The sequence below is a fragment of the Meleagris gallopavo genome, chromosome 19 (genome assembly GCF_905368555.1).
Source record: "Meleagris gallopavo chromosome 19, MGAL_WU_HG_1.1, whole genome shotgun sequence".
In the NCBI taxonomy this organism is placed as follows: Eukaryota; Metazoa; Chordata; class Aves; order Galliformes; family Phasianidae; genus Meleagris; species Meleagris gallopavo.
The window spans coordinates 7,136,526-7,153,604 of NC_139422.1; the positions used below are offsets into that span (position 1 = coordinate 7,136,526).

Below are 17,079 nucleotides of genomic sequence, written 5' to 3' on the forward strand. Positions count from 1 at the left end.
CTCAGGTGCACTCATGCATCCTCTGAGGCAAAACTAAGTGGAGCACGCATGGAGGAGCGGTGCTGGGTGGTGGCTGCAGCCTTCCTCTGCAGTCTTGAATCATTTAAAATCTTCCCTCCTTGGGCTTTTTGGAGGAGGAAACCCAATTTTTTTTCAGCTGTTTTCCCTGGCTTTCCTTTGTGCCAAACCTGCTATGGTTGAGACAGCAGTAATGTTTTATAGGGTTGAGAAGGGGAGCCTGGTTGTGGTTCCTTTTATAGGGCTGAGCCCACAGCGCCTTTCCATGAGTCACCATCTCTCCAGGTCCCCTCCAGCTTCCTGCAGGCTCTCCATTCTTGGCTTTCTTGGTGTTGCAATCCTTCTGCAAGGAGGATTGCACCTCACCCAGCATGTAACCAAATAAACGGTCCCTTGATTGGGGTGGAAAAGTCCTGCGGCCAATTAAGGAACAGTGAACTTTATTCCCCGGTAACATTTCTAGTGGCAGAACCCATCACTGTAGCTGTAGGTAAACACAGCACACATGGACCTTGTATTTATTGCAGTCAATGAGAAAAGGCACATTTCTGTGGAAGGAGGGGAGGTGGAAGACGTATTTGCATGGCATTTCCAGCCTGGAAAAAGAAAAGAAAAAAATGAAAAACTAAATAAATGGAGAATTCTGGGCCATGCTGTACAAATCTGTGTTCCGCATCTGGGCTGGGCAAATCAGGCACGTGGTGAGTGTGAGGATTGTAGAGGAGCCATCTCATCAAAGATGCCTCTCTGGTAATAAAGCTCCAGCTGGTTTCCAGGGCATGGTTGTGACCATTCGGGATGCCCATGGAGCAGTGTTGCTCCTCCAGATTCTGAGCTCCAGAAGCCATGCACCTCAGCCATTGTATCCGCTGGTGCCAGGGCAGTGATGCAGCTGATCCCCTCACCGTGAGGACGCGTGGCTCTGACCCACAACCTTTCTGTTGTTTTCTCTGCAGGGTGGAATGAGCTCCTCATCGCCTCCTTCTCCCACCGCTCCATAGCTGTGAAGGATGGGATCCTGCTGGCCACTGGGCTGCACGTGCACCGCAACAGCGCGCACAGCGCCGGCGTCGGGGCCATCTTTGACAGGTGGGAGAACGGAGAGAGTGGGAAATCCCAGCTCTGTCCCTGTGCTCCGTGTCCCCAGGTGGAGGATCTCCTACGTGCATCCTATGGGCACATCAAGTCGCTGCTCCTCGGTGTGCAGAGCCAGCAGCACAAAATAGCCGCAGAGATCACAGTGCAAAGCGATGCTTCTGCCACGGGGTCCGGATGCCTCCCAGTGTTATGAGGGGGCTTCTCCTTATTTTCCATTTCGAATTGGGCCGAGATGTGGTTTTATTGTCGAAGTGAAAATACACAGTGGGTTCCACAGGCACATCCCAGCAGCTCTTCAGTCGTTGTGCTTTGGGGAAGTGTTTTAGAGCAGTGCATCCAGATTGTTTGCCCCCCAGCGTGGCTCTGGGCATCGCTCACACTGTGGCTGTTATAAAGAAAATTTGAGGGAGCTGAGCTTGTTTGGCTTAGAGAAGAGAAGGCTCTGGGGAGACCTCGTTGTGGCCTTTCAGTACTTGAAGGGAGCGTATAAAAAGGAGGGGGAACAGCTGTTAGGTTAGATATTAGGAAGTTTTTCACACACCATGGTGAGGCACTGGAACAGGTTGCCCAAGAAGGCTGTGGATGCCCCATCCCTGGAGGCATTCAAGGCCAGGCTGGATGTGGCTCTGGACAGCCTGGTCTGCTGGTTGGTGACCTGCACACAGCAGGGAGTTGAAACCAGATGATGATAATGGTCCTTTTCCATCCAGGCCATTCTATGGTTCTATGATATGATTCTGATTTCTCTGCCCCAGCCTCATCCTGAGGCACTGACTTGGAACCAAACCACTGATGCTTTCTCACTTAGCAAAGAAATTGCTCTTTGGTGCTGGCTGACATCATTTGTTTCCTGTGAGGTCATAAGTGCAAGCGCATGACTTCACTGCAGGCTCCAACAGGAAACGATGGGCAATCACTGGAAAATATTTCAAGACCGGCACCTGCAGAAGGAGCAAAGGGAGTAATAAAAATTACCAGCAGAGGAAATTGCTTTTAGATACCTGCCTTATTTTTTTATTACTATTTTTTTTTTATTTTTAGACGGCTTTCTCAGGTGCCAAATTCACAGTGAGTGCACAAAGCCAGTCCTGCTGATCTCTGTTCTGTCTCACAGGAACCGCTGATGTTCCTGACAAGCAATTTTTGATACAGGAGGAAAATGAGGGCACATCCTGGTACAAACGAGCCCCATCCCATGACTTCATTAAACACACGCCTCTCTCTGGGTCTGACACCTGTTACTTTTTTTTTCCTGTTTCTTGTTAATGCTGACGCCTGTGCTTCTCGTGTCCTTTGCAGAGTACTGACAGAACTCGTGTCGAAGATGCGAGACATGCAGATGGACAAGACAGAGCTGGGCTGCCTGCGAGCCATCGTCCTCTTCAACCCTGGTACGTACAGCCACCTCCTCTTGTGGCTGGTGCTCTGCCCTTTGTGTTCCTTTTATTACCCATAGAGCTCTCTTGCAATTCACTGTGTGCACTGCTGAGAACGGGGCCAGCTTTCAGACATGTCCCATGCCTGGGTCCGGATCCATGCATTTCTCCCAGTGCCTCTCCTTTCCAAGAGGCATTTTCCCCTCCTTCTCTTTGATTTGATCCATGTACGCCTTCTCCCCATTCTCAGCATCCCAGCTGTACGGAGTTCTGGTGCTTTAGGGACTGTTGCTAAACAGGAGCTACAGTGGATCTAGGTCTTTAAGAAAGACAAAGGTATGGATCAGGGCAAAGTCAGAACATGTTGTTATTATTATTGTCCCTGTTCCCTGATCCCACGCCAGGCTTTTCAGCAGGGTTCAGCGCTGTCTCTTGGTTTCGTTTTTCAGCTTCACTTTTTTTTTTTGTCCTTCTTATAATCACCAGCAATTTGTTGTCTGCAATTTGGGATTAGCCGTATTTGGTAAAAGAAGGCAAATCTGGAGAGGTTCCCATCGTGCATGTGCTTGGGGACAGTGACTTTGTCCCTGCCAGATCCAGGTCCTTGTTGCATCAGGGGGACCCTGAGCAGGGGCTTTTTTTACTGTCCTGATGCAGGGCTCAGTGTTGGAGGGAGAAATCCCCCAAGCTGATGCCTGGAAGGCTTCAAACCTTTTGCTTCAGGGTCTGTGACCACTGGAATGAGCCAAATGGTTTGGGTTGAGATCTGGAGCGTGGTGAAACAGTGCAGAGGGAGACCTTGTGCCCATCTCAGGGCTGGCAACTGATGCTCCTTCTCTCACCCTTCAGACTCAAAAGGTCTCTCCAACCCGGCTGAAGTGGAGGCGTTACGGGAGAAGGTCTACGCATCGCTGGAGGCGTACTGCAAGCACAAATACCCCGACCAGCCTGGGAGGTGAGTCACTGCTGTATTGCCCCAACACACTGCCCCCTGAGAATTGGACAAAAGTCCTTGTCCTCCTGCTAGGCACCTCCCCACAGCCCAGCAGGAGCGGTCCTGGGGAGCCCTGGCTCTGCTGTAACGCCCACAGAGGTAAGGGGTATCGTTTCCCTTTTGGAAACCACGGAGAGCAAACCACAGCTGAAACAAGACACACACGGAGTTAATTTTCAGTGGCAGATGAGCATCATTGCTGGGAAGTGAAAGCCTCAATTGATGCTCCTCTCTCCTCCCCTCCTCCCTCAATCCAGCTGGGAATGGGAGGGGGAATTAGGAATGCTTTCCTGGACCGCTCTGGAGCTGAGTGGGCGCATTTTCCCAGTTACAGCCTTGAAGCTGGCAACTGCCAGTTAAGAGACTGACAGTCACTTGAGAAACCAAGCAGAGCACTGGAAGCGCTGCTGAGGAGAGAGTAGTGGGAAACACAGCCTGAGCTGTTGGGCTTTGTGTCTCACCTTCATTCCTGGTCTGGGTGGATTGGAAAAAGGATGCTCTGACAGCAGTGGATGCAGTGGGCAGTGTATTGATATCCCATAACCGGGTCCATTGTGCTGGCAGATGAAAAAAGACGTATTGTGAAAAGGCTTTGTGGTGTTTGTGGTTGAGTTGCGGTGTTATAAAGGCCATCCCCCAGTGGGAAGCACTGAGTTTTGCACAGGCATTCACAGTCTGCAGTGGGGGTCGTGCTGGCACCAGCGTGGACTCCGGAGCTTGGTTTGCTGGTTTGAATGGATGTGGGGATCTGCTTGTGCTGTCTGCACACCCTGCTTTGCAAAAACCTCTAGGGGTAAACCTGTAGGGCTGCCCACAAGGGCCAACATTGAGTCTGCTCCAACGTAGGATCCACTGCAATAAGCCCCAGGGGCTCAGCAAAGTTAACTCTTGGGCTGCGAGTCTGGGGTTACACAGCCCCTAAGGGAATGCTCTCGAAGTGCTCCTGGCACAGCGTGGTCCCCAGCTGGGGCTGGAAGCAAGTGATGGAGCATTGCGTGCTCCCTGCTGCTCTGCAAGGAGGACACGGGCTGTGTGTGCTGCAGGGAGCAGGCAGGGCTGTCCTCCCCCCCCATTCCCCCCTCCAGCATGCTGTGCTGTAGGCTGGTGTGCTCACAGTTAAACATCTCCGAGGGCTGCAGCCATCATCTGGTTTGGTTTAAAGTGAAACTTCCTGAATGGGATGGTAGAGCTGATTTGTTTTTCCTGGCTCTGCTCCCGCTGTTCTTGCCAGCTCAGCAAAAGAAAAAAAAAAAAAAATAGGGAAAAGAGAAAGAGAAGTGTGCATGCGTGTATAACATCAGTGTGTTCGTGCGTGGGTCTGTGTGTGTGTTTTCTGCTCCCCTTCTCTCTGGGCTGGCTCTGTCCATATTGAAACCCTGACTGTGCTGCATTAAAGCCAAGTTAAAGGGCTTTTCTTCCCTCTGGTGGGCAGTGTGGGGGCTCCCAGGGTGGTCCTGCTGACCCCCATAGGACCCCTTTCAGTTCTTCAGCTGCTTTCCCTTTTGCCTGAGCAAGCTGAGAGCTGCTGCACTCTCCTTGCTGCAGGGACCCCATAAACAAGTCAGGCTGCTCCCTGCATTTAAAGCACGGCACGGATACAGCACACCCAGCCCAGCGATGGCCCTTCGTGCCTTATTTTTCCTCTTTCAGTTTAGCAGATGTTTGCTGTAAATATCCACTGCCAGATCTTCAAAGCTAGGGCTGTAATTAATGATTTCTCATTGTGATTTGTTTGCTTTGGGAGCAGAAGAGCCTGTGAGCTCCCAGCCTGTGGGCGCTGCAGCCGAGGCCCTCTAACTGTACCGTATTTCCTACCCCCAGGTTCGCCAAGCTCCTGCTCCGCCTGCCAGCCCTACGGTCCATCGGCCTCAAATGCCTGGAGCACCTCTTCTTCTTCAAGCTAATAGGCGACACGCCGATCGACACCTTCTTGATGGAAATGCTGGAAGCACCCCATCAAATGACTTAGAGAACTGCCGCTGGGTCAGTCCCTCACCCGGCCAGGGCCATGCGGGCTCCGTCCTCTGCTTCCTCCTCCTCCGCCCCAGCCCCTTCCCTCTGCTCCCCAAATGCTGGAGGCACCGTCCGAGCTTCTCCGCGTGGTCCCCGGGGCGAACCCGCACCTCCCTGCCGCCTCATCACGTTGACCTTTTTGTCCGTTCGCTGTCACTGCTGCATCTAAAGACCTCTGATGGCTGTTTTTCCCCTGCGGTAGATGTAGAGGAGTGGGGACGGATGGCTTCGCATCAGTGCTGGGTGGCACATGTCGTGGGAGCAGGGACGGTCCCGTGCCATCCCGGCCCCACAGTGGGGTTTGGACGAATCAAGGGAGCGGTTCGGCTCACCGGATTGCAGCTGGCTATTTTCAAAGGATGGAGTTTTTTTGGTGGTGTTTTTGTTTTTGGGGTTTTTGTTTTTTGTTTTTTGTTTTTTTGTTTTTTTTTTGAACAAGAGAAGAGAAAAAAAAAAAAAATTATTCTATTTTTGGTTTCTAACTATTCTTAGTAGTCTCAGCAGTTCCTTCGCGAAGGGAGAGGCTGTGGGGAGGGGTGGCTCTCACTGGGCTCTATTAGTGAGTCACCGTGGCTGCACAGAGCCTCCTCGCTCAAAGGAAAGGGTTTGGGCCTGAGCTCAATCCCCCTCTGAACAACGTGGGGCTGCCCTGTCCCTCTCTGCTGTCCCCAGTGATGCTGCTCCTCTGGGACACGTGGCTCTGGAGTGCTTGCTTTAAGGCTGCCAGGGATGTGGTTCCACCTTCCTGCAGCTCGTGGAGGTCCTGCTGTGCCCCCTGCCCTTATTGCTGTGCCCAGCGTCCTGGCACAGCTCTCCAGGAGCTGCCTTATTGCAGGGGCTGTCGTGCTGGAGCAGCAGGATCTGGTGGCTCAGCAGTGCTCCTGCTGGATTCTGTAGTCCTGAGTTCGTGCAGGGGAATTTCCAGCCAGAGGGTGGGCTCAGCAAAATGCCCCACGTGCAGACTGTGGGGAACAGCAGCCCTGCAACCACCGGCAGCCCATGCACGGTGTTTCAGTAGCTGTGGTGCAAGGCACTGCAAGGCAGCAGTTAGTGGGAGCTCTCAGCCGTGCTGCTCCCTGGGGGCGTTCGTTGGCAGTGATGCAGGAATGGAGCTCACCATCCCTGAATGTCCCTCATTGGAATGGTGGAGCACCTGTGCCGTTCACCTCGCCCTCTTGCATTAACCAGGTGAGAAAATGAGTGAGAAAATCAAAGCGAAGTCTCTCATTGGGGGTTTCTCCCTCCATAACAGGACTGAGTGTCCAAACACACCATGGCTTGGGGGGAACTAAGGCTGAGTGGTTGGCCCTGGACTGAGGGCTTCCCCGTGGCTTTTATGTCTGCTGTGCTTTAAGACAGCAAAGTGTTTGGTTCCAAAAAGAATGCCATCTCCTGCGGAGCCTCCCACCAGCTGCTCTGTGCCTGGGGAACACAGTTGTTCACCTGCCTGTTCTCACCCCACTGGCAGCTCAGGTCCCAGCTCCATCCCCATCAAGCCATCTCCTTGCTAGAGCACTACTCAGGATTTCAGGTCTGGCCCGAAACGGCAAATCCACAGAGGCGGGGAAAATCTTTTGGCCATCTTTCTCCAGCAGCCTGCATGCCGCTGAAAATATTATTAAACAGCTTCACCCTGGAAGAATTTGCCAAGAAAAGAAGGCGAGAGAAATGAAATGTAGTGAGAGTGCCAGTGAACAGGGCTGCGCAGTGCCTGCACAGTGTGAGGCTGGGGGCTGGCAGCAGTGAGGTCAGAGCGTGCTGGGGGTCGGTCAGCTGTGCACTATAATAAACCTGGACCCTTGTTTATCTCCCTTGGGTAGAACCACTTCTTGTTTTGTTTTGTTTTGTTTTGTTTTTAATGATTGACTGCTTGGAAGGGGCTGTTTTGGTTTGCACTGTTGGATGGCCAAGCATGTGCCCCCATCCCTTCCCATCCATCATATCCATCCCATCCATCATATCCATCCCATCTCTTCAATCCCATCCATCTAACTGTATCCCATCAATCCAGTCACATCCCTTCACCCCATCCCTTCCATCCCATCTCATCCATCCCATTCATCCCTTTCTATCCTTCCCATCCTACCCCACCCTGTCCCATCCATCTCATTCATCCCATCCCATCTTTCATACCCCATCCTCTCCCATCTATCTCATTCATCTCCTTCGTCCCTTCCCATCCCATCCTGGTTACTGTTTGACCCCTACAAACACAAATGCTGTGAGCAGTGGGCTGCCCTCAGCATGCAGCAGGATGCAAAGCCCTCATGCTGGGGTTCCCAATCAGGACACATCTCCGTGCCTCGGTTTCCCTGGAGCAGCACATTTCTAGGATTCCTGCCCTTTACAGAGGAGGCTTTGGGGAAAGGCTGAGCATTGTCCTGCTGTCAAGAGAGCTCCCACCTTGCTGTAAATCAGCATAGCTCTGTTTCACAGCAGCAGCCTTTTGGGGCTCAGCACCCAGAGATGAGCCCTGATCCCCCATCCAGGGCCACCAAGGCAGCCGTCCCCAGCAGAAGGATGAGCTCCCGTGCCCCGCTGTCACCTGCCACAGCAGCCTTAAAGCAACCTGCTCTTGCATGAGTTTGGCTCTTTCATCTGTATTCTTTTTCACTTTTTGGCTTTTAATTTTTATTTTTTTTTCCCCTCGTAGTTATTCTGACTATATTATGTGCTTGTTTGAAGAGGTGATACATGGGTAAAAGAAAGGAAAAAAAAAAAAAAGGCACATTATCCACTAGCGAGGTAGGACTTTCATTTAACCAGATCTTAGTACTCTCGCCAACATCTGGTTTCCATTAGGGTGATCATTTTTTATTTTTATTTTTTAATATATATATATTTTTAATTTCTTTTGTTGTTCTTGTTGGTGGGACAATCTTTAATTTTCTAAAGATAGCACAAACATCAGCTTTTCAGCCCCCACCATACAGGCTCAAAGGCGATGCTGTCCCCATCAGAGACCGCCTGGGCTCATGGATACGTGCTGTGTATACATGTATGTACTGTAGATATACACACTGTACAAATAGCCTCACTCACATATACATATATTATACCTGTAGCAATGACAGACTTTTTTTTTTTTTTTTTTTTTTTGGTGTTGTTTTAAGCTGATTCTTCCCCCCTCCCCCAACCCCATGTGTTATTTTTGCTTCCCGTGAGCGAGTCCGTTGTATGTGAACCCCTTTCCCAATTGGCACAAGCCAAACCTGGGTCCTTAGAACTCGCGACAAAGGAGATGCATCTATTTTAAGATGCCTTGTTGTTTCGTTTCTGTTTTGTTCTGTTGGTTCTTTTTGGTGTTTTTTTTTTTGGTTGTTTTCCCTTCGGAGCAGCAGGTGGTGGTGAGGAAAAATAGCTTTAGCCGTTCCCGATGCTTAGCGATGGATGCCTTGGCTATGGGGGTTGCATAGCTGAAATAAAACAAAATAAAATACATTAAAATTTCGAATAACAAAACAAAAAAAAAAAAAAAAAAGAGGAAAGATAAGGAAAAAAATATCTAAAGCGTCAATAAAAGTTTAAAAAAAAAAAAAAAGAAAAAAAATCTATTTTTGTACAAATGTAATTTTATCCCTGACGTATTCTTGGATATTTTTTTTTTTTTTCTCCTGGATTGTTTTATTTCTTTTACAGAGGTTGTTATAAACGCTGTCTCTATTTTCCTCTCCTTCTCCCTCTCTCTTTCTGTACGTGTCCGGCCGCAGGGACAGCGCTCACAGGGGAGGGAAGAACTTCTGACCGTGTTTTAAAGGCTTTATATGAGATCTCTTTTTTGAAATAATTTTTTTGAACGAACTTTTTATTTCTTTTTTTTTTTTTTTTTTTTTCCCCCCTCTCTCCTCCCCCTACTTCCAAAAAATGTTTTTTTTTGGGGGGGGGTTGGGGTGTGTATGGAGGGGGGGGGAGGTGGGCTGGTCTGGGGGTGTCTTTTGTCACACGTATATCTGGCGTTCCCGCAGGTCTGTTTTACTGTGAAATCACTACCGTATGTTATTATTCACTTTAAAAAAGGAAAGAAAAAAAAAAAAAAAAAAAAAAAAAAGAATTGCTGCTGGAAACGCCAGTATTTTGATGAACAATTGTATTAGAATTGTGGAGGAAAAAAAAAAAAAAAAAAAAAAAAAGAGAAAAAAAAAAAGAAAAAAGGAGAAAAAAAAATATATGAGCATTTTAAAATATAACCCAGTGCAAGTCCTCGTTTGTTCTGCAGGGGGATTTCCTCACGTTGGGGAGGGTTCTGTCCCTCCCAGGGTGATCCCCTGCGGGGTTCTGCCACTATTGGGGGGTGACCATCCTCCTGCACACCTCTCCCACCTTCAGCCCTGCAGAAAGAATTCCACATTCCTTCTGCCTTCCCATGCTGGTGACATGGGACAGCTCAGAGCCACGCAGGACATCAGTGCTGGGGGAGCCCCAGGCCCCATGGCATGTCCTGGGATCATGGCACATCCTAGGGACGTGGTACGTCCTAGGGTTGTGATACTTCCTGGGGAAGTGGCACATCCTGGGATCGTGGCACATCCTGGGGTTGTGGCACTTCCCGGGGTCGTGGCACATCCCAAGGACACTGGCAACTCTTGGGGACATGGCATGTCCTGGGGTCATGGCACATCCCAGGCAGCAGCAGCAACACCCAGCCATGGGGACGGGTGCAGTGACAATGCCATCCCCACGCACGCGGGCACAGCACTGTTCTCAGCCTCCCTCCCCTCCTAGTGCCATGGTGCCAGGGTGCCTTGAGTTGTCACCTGCCCTCGTTGCCAGGTGTAAATGAGACTGAACTCACTCTTGGGTTTACAGCAGAGATAATTCCCCAGTGGCAGCTGCTGGGCGCTGACACAGAGATGGCAAATGGGTGTTTCAGTGCAGTTAGTGCTGATCTGCATGCTGCCAGCTCTGCCACGATGTTGTTTCATTTGAGAAGCACAGGGACATGAGGGATGATGGTGCTCGGAGGTGACACTGCCTGATGCCTCCCGACCCACGTGGGCAGCACCCACAGGCACTGCGCTCGCACATGGGCTGGATGCTGTTCCAGTGGCTATTTGTCTTGTTAACCTCCAGGCAGCAGTTTGTGTTTGGAGAGTAAATATTGACCTCCTCCCTCCCTGAGGTTTATTTTTTTTCCCTCTTTTCCCCTTCTTCCCGAGGTGGATGAGCCGGGATGCGTGGCCAAGGCTCCCCACCGTGCTCGTCCTCGTGCCACCACCCGTTGGCACCAAAACCATGCTATGCTTTGGAAACGGGGCTTCCTTCTCCATTTAAAGCATCTAATGTGAAAAGGAAAGGGAAAGCCGAGCTGCCCGATGTTTCCTTCTTTGCCCTGTTCACTGTCCCCTCCGTGGTGGCACAGAGGAGGAGGAGGAGGATGGCCCTTTGGTGAACTCATGTCTGGTTCTTCAGCTTCAACCAGAATTGAGGTGTGTGTTCTGCTCCCGCCCTCCTGATTCCTTGATGACAGAAGGTGGCTGTAAGGGGATGGAATGCTTTGCACGTGCAGTAGTTGGGGTTTTGCTTTGCAGCAGGGCTGGGTGCGTGCAGGATTGGCCCTTGCCCTGGGAGCAGCATGGAGACACGGGGTTCAGGGATGGCACAGAGGGATGCAGAGCTCTCTAATCTCCTAATGGCAGACCTGCTTACAGCCCGAGCTCTTGGACAGGTGGCACTGGGAGGGGATTTCAGCTTCCTCTGCTCCTCCAGATACTTTTTGGGCACAGTGTGGAGGATGCTGTGCCGGTGGGTGTAGAGCTTTCTCTTGGAGATGCATCTCACTTAGTGGCTCTGGGCTGGCTGCTTAATTCCTGTGCATCCCAGAGCTGACAGAGATGGAGTGAGGTGTCGGCAGACGGTTTTGAAATCCTTAAGAGAAGGGCTGTGATCCCAGCGCTCTCCATGCCTTTGCTTTGCAGCAAGGAGGGGCTCTACAAATAAATACAGACAGATGAGCTCTTTCACTGGTCATTTGTCACTTCCTAATTGCCAAAGAAAAGCAGGTTAGTTTTCTCCTCCTGACCTCTCTAAAGGAGCCTTTTCACCCCAGCTGGGCCCATGGCTGGGTCAGGTCCCCAGGGGCAGAGCAGCCTTTGCCCCGTGCTGGGGCTGCAGGGGACACCTCAGCCTTTGGCATTTCCTGGGGCCTTGCATGGCATTTTGTGGTGCTTTGGCCACACATGGGTGCAAAGGGGCTGGGTGAGGGCAGAGAGCCTGGAGTGCTGGGAGGTCAGCAGCACGTGGATGGCTCGGGGGATGCGGTACAAACTGTGCTGAGCTGCGCTGTGCCAAGCTGGGGTGTGCCAGGCTGTGCTGAGCCATGTCATACTGAGCCATGCCAAGCCGTGCTGTGCCATGATGAGCCAAGCTGAGCTGTGCCATGCCACACTGAGATGTGCCACGCCATGCCGTGCCCAACTGTGCCTTGTTAGCTGTGCCATGCCGTGCTGTGCCATGCTGAGCCGTGCCATGCCACGCCGTGCCCAACTGTGCTTTGTTAGCTGTGCCATGCTGAGCCGTGCCATGCCACGCCGTGCCCAACTGTGCTTTGTTAGCTGTGCCATGCTGAGCCGTGCCATGCCACGCCGTGCCCAACTGTGCCTTGTTAGCTGTGCTATGCCGTGCTGTGCCATGCTGAGCCGTGCCATGCCATGCTGAGCCGTGCCATGCCACGCCGTGCCCAACTGTGCCGAGCCGAGCCCAAGAGCAAAGTGCTGCTGCCCCCTCCCGGCCCCGCTGCCCGCCGTTCCCTCCACCTCCCTCTCATCCATCAAGATTTTAACCCGTTTTCCCATCCAAATGCCTTCTTATTCCTTCGCAGTCCGACGAAGAGTTAACACAGCGCTTGCAGGCAAAGCGTTGCCTAAAACGAGTATCCTTCATTCCCAAAGAACTCGAGATCCCAAGGCACGGGCGAGAAATACTAGCCACAAAAATTTCGCATCCCTCCCCCCCTTACAGCACTGGCAGTGAAACCTAGTTTGGCTTTATAGGCAAGATTTTCCATACCGTGCTCCAACGCGACTCAATTCCACTAAGCCCACATCTTGTTTTTCTACTGACAAAGTGAGGTATGATTCTTGGCTCGCTGATTTTCTGCTGTGGAGGCCTAAATGAAAAGATGCTTTTAAAGCTCATTCACTCAACACTCAGCCCAAAACCCGGGGGAGGGTCAGATGGAAATTCACTGCTGCTATCGGATGGGCTTTCTGCTTTTACAGTGGGGGTGAGGCTGAAGAAAATTAAATGAAGGCAGAAGTGTTTGCTAGGATACCAGTAAAGGTAGAACAGAGTGCCGAGTAAAACAGCCAAATCATTTAATTTGTTCTCTTCTAGAAAGCTTCTGTTTGAGTCACTGTGATTCCTGAGGACACGGCTCTCGGTGCTCATTTTGTCTGGGTCTTTCAATTTCTGGCATAAAGTCATCCTATCCCTCAGGAAGGGCAGAGCATCCCTCTCTGTGCAAGGAGCGTGCAGCAGGGCCAGAGCAGCAGCATGGGACAGCATGTGGGAGACAAGTGGCCCAGCTCAGCTCTGGGCAGCCAGAAGCAGAGCAGGAGCTCTGCTGGCACCCTTCTGCTTTCAGCTTGGGGATTTTGCACTCTGCAGCCCTTTCCTGGGGCTCTGTGACCACTTTTCACTGCTCCAGCAGTTGCTTTGCACTGGGTTGGGGTGAGCAAGGGGCAGAGTGGGAGGTCCCCAAGGACAGTGTGACATCAGGAGGGCTTTGCCGGGATGCAGGGCAGGTGGTCCCCGATGTCGCCGAGCTCTGAGCAGCACCACACTGCAGGGTCTGCCCTGCTGTGTCCACAGCCCCCAACATCTGCTCCCTTCCCACAGCAGGACGTGGGTTCCTGGGCGATGCAAAGACATTACCTAATGCTTTGAAACCGGATCCTCCCGTCAGACTCCACTTGGATGGGAAAAGCTTGCTCCGGCCTGTCTGTTCCTGCTCCAAATAATGTTTCCCTCCTTATGGCAAAGAACACGCTGTGCACAATTTCCTGCTATCTGGAGGGTGGAGGTGGGTCCCGAAAGACCCTATGGATTAACCCCTGCCTGGGATGTCCTGCTCTTCACACGTTGATAGATCTTATTTCCTTTAAGGGAACCACCTTACTATGCTGAACAACCCCGCATCCTCAGCCCTGCCCCATGGAAGAGGCTCATTGAAGGGGAATCCAGGCAGCTCCTAAGTGCTCCCCATGGGTTCCAGCCTCCAGTACGGCTCAGCCTAGCCCTGAAGCTGCACAGCACAGTGTCCCCAAGCACCATCCAGGCTGTTCTGCTAATGGTGGAGGGAATGGGGTGGCATGAGCAGCGTTCCCAACCTTCAGAGCCATTTGCACCATCCATCCAGCTGTAGATTCACCGCTGTCTGATTCAGGATAATCTCTCCCGAGAGCTCTGTCCCTGCAGGGACTGTGATAGGAGGGGGGTCCAGGGCTGGGTGGGATTTGGGGTTGTCCCCTGGATGTCTCCGTTGGGTGTGCACACAACCCATTGCAACCCAATTGGTGGGTGATGCTGTCTCCAAGCACCTCTGCCTGTGGAAGGCTGGCAGGAGAGACAGTTTGTGGCTGGTTATTTGCTGTTGTCACTCCAACCATTTTACCTTAAGAGGCAATAAAGATGAAAGCCAGTAATAAGCAGCCAGCCATCATTTTGGGGGAGAAAGGCTATAATTTACCCCGTCAGGGCTGCAGGGAGTCCATTTGAGGCCGGTGTTATTGACAAGAGGTCTATATGGTTTGTTTCTCACAGTACTTACGTGCACTCCGAGCAGTCGAGGGTGACATTTTTGAAATCTAAAAATACACAGCCAGGAACAAAGTCTCAGTAGCACGGAAGGGAGAAGGATTTATGCCCTGAACGTTTGGAACGTTATGAAAAGTGCGTTTGCAGAGAAGGCTGTCAGGGGTTGGTGGGAGGGGAGCTGCCCTCGGCTGGATGGGGGCACTGATGGGGCTGTTGGGACCTCGTTGCTGCCCAGGGTGAGCCCAGGCACGTCCCCTTGGTCTGGCCTAGAGGACAGAATGGCCACGTACTCATTGTCAAAACAGCAGAAATGAGGTTTTAACTTCAAAATGATCTGGCTTCTCATTTTCTTCTGCTTAAAATAAGCCTTGCTAATGGCAACACTTCACCCCGCAGCACCAGAGCTTGACCCTGTGAGTTCGGGGAGCCCAGTGATGAAGACCCATCGTAGCCTTTCTCACACGGATCGGATAGTCAAACCCTTCCTTCTCCTCTTGTGGGGGAGGGAGGAGGTGGTTTCAGGAAGCACAACGGGTGACTAATCTGCCTCCTGCCTTTGCCAAGGAGAGCAACCAGCAGCAGCACCTCCCCGCTGCCTGCCGTGTCAGCAGGGCTGAGATTTACGGCCATCAATCCATCAGCTTTATTTATAGCAGCAGCTCTCTGTGAGATTTCACACACGAAGACTGGCTTGCACCACAGCCTCACTCCTGCCAAAATCCTCTCTGGGCCCCATCACCCTCCCGGGGGCTTTGCTGCGCCATGCCCATGCCCATGCAGGGAGGTGCTGCTGCATGCTCCTTCCTACCCCGTTTCTCCCCCTTTGGGGCCTGTGAGCACACAATTCCCACATCACCTCCTTTTCCCTTCTCATTGCCTCTATCTTTAGAGAGTTTTCTTGCAGCCAGAGCTTTCCACGCTGAGATGGGAGGGGAATTGCTTCTGTCCTGCAGCAGTGGAGCAGACATCTGCACGCAAGAACCAGTGTGATCTGCATGTTTCCTTATTCAAAACACGATTTTTATCTCCATGGTATGTCCACCGTGACTATTCAACACACCGAGCTGCTCGCCAGCTGTTGTTGTGCAGCCCTTCCCTGTCCTGCTGTTCCTGGGTGTCTCTGTACCTCGGGTCCATATGGGACAGAGCTGATTTCCAACGCCACGGGATCTCCATTTGGGAAACTCTGCAAAGCAATGGGGACTTCTAAGCAGCTTTGTGGTGAAACATTTGAAAACCCTCAGAAAACCCGCGGCAAATAAAAGGAACGAGAGCACAGGAGTAATCCTGTAAACCCCTTGATTCTATGACAGCAGAGGGACCGGGCGCCTCGGGGTCACCTGGGGATCCTAATTACGTTTCTCTCTGATGAGCTGGGAACGGGAAACCCTTTTTCCTGTGGTCACGGCAAGAGAAAGTGTTGCAGCCTCTGTTTAAACCTCAGCTGCTCGCGGCGGTTCGCTGTGTGTGTGATGGATGGGGCCTGGGGCCGGGCTGCCTGTAACAGCCAAATCACTTACCTTGAAAATGCAAACCTTATGGAAAGCGAATCAATAACTCCTGCAGCCTCCGCTCTGCTGACACGCGGCCCGAGCCCGCAGGAAATAAACCCTTTGTTAATCTTTCTCAAGAGGCACGCAGGCTCCTATAAAAAAGCTTCTGAAGTAAGTAACTCATTACGGGCTGCATGAGGCTCCAGTCTGTCACCCCGACAGCTCTGCGGTGCCGGGATGCAGTGCTGCTGGCCGGGATGATGGACGAGCACACGAGCTCTTGGCTTTGCTCTGGAAGAGAAAGAACTAATGGGCAAATAAATTACAAATCAATTATTAAACCTTAGCAACGTGCAGAGCCCTGTTCGGGCTGGGTTTCAAATATACATTTCTAATTAACTCCACAATTCTTGTCTAAGGCTCACTGGATGCTGCCTGCTGCTAGAAATATGAATTTTGGTCACGTGTGCTGGATGGAGCCTTGCATTTGTCGCTTTCCATCTGTAGCAGAGCACTCCTCGTGCTCAGGCTGTGCTGGGAGAGGTGCAGCTTTATGCTGGGACTCAGTCCGGCCCGGGGTGAGCTGGGAGGACTGGGGAGGATTTAATGCTGAAGTTGCCATAGTACCATTCTCTCCAAAAGAGCCAAACCTTGAAGTGTCTGTGCTCCATACCAAGGCAATATTTCTGCTGCTCACTAATCAATTATAACTCTTAGACAAGCTCCCATATGGTGCCTTTATAAATCACTCTCTCCAGCTATCAAGCCTGTCTTGTTTGCCTGACACGAGCTGTGAGGAGGGGAGTGGAGGGGGGGTTAGGCTAATGTTGACTCAAGTGCACAGAATGGGATTTATTTATAGAGTTTTGTAAAAGTGTTTTAAAAGTCAAAATCCGGGTCCTCGAGGAGCTCAACCAAAAGCTGAGGTCTCGTTCTGCTGTCTCTGCCTCAGCATCTTCACCCAGAGCCCCTCTTGATGAATCCATCCCACAAATCCACAGCTGAGTGAAGGGTTTGATGGAGGAGCCGGGCACAGAACCAGGACAAGGGGCTGGGGGGAAAACCAGAGCAAGAGAGAGGAGCTCTTTGACCCCCATGGGAGTAAGAAACCATGAAGCGTTTGCAGTACGTGGGGCTGCACGAGCTCTGAGCACAGAAAACAAGGGTACAGCAGAGCTGTGCGATCTTGTAGTGGGAAACACGACAGTCCTGGATACCGAGTTTTATTTATCAGTGAGATCTCGGCTTTTGCTTAACTCGGCTCTCTCTGTGACTCTCTTGCTCCCCCCAGTGCTGCGCTCACCCGGCTCAGCCGAGGTCCCTGGGCATCACC

General features: G+C 51.6%; 1 protein-coding gene across 2 annotated transcripts in view; it reads left to right on the forward strand.

Annotated features, from left to right (window-relative positions):
* Window positions 1-9,550, forward strand: part of RXRA (retinoid X receptor alpha) — a 77,302-nt gene extending 67,752 nt beyond the window's left edge. For both annotated transcript variants that reach the window (XM_085239092.1, XM_085239093.1), the window contains 4 exons: window positions 975-1,107; window positions 2,416-2,507; window positions 3,342-3,447; window positions 5,308-9,550. In XM_085239092.1, the coding sequence (XP_085095218.1) occupies window positions 975-1,107; window positions 2,416-2,507; window positions 3,342-3,447; window positions 5,308-5,455 (479 nt within the window). In that variant the 3' untranslated portion in view covers window positions 5,456-9,550. The remainder of the gene's footprint in view (window positions 1-974; window positions 1,108-2,415; window positions 2,508-3,341; window positions 3,448-5,307) is intronic.
* Window positions 9,551-17,079: the final 7,529 nt, after the last annotated feature.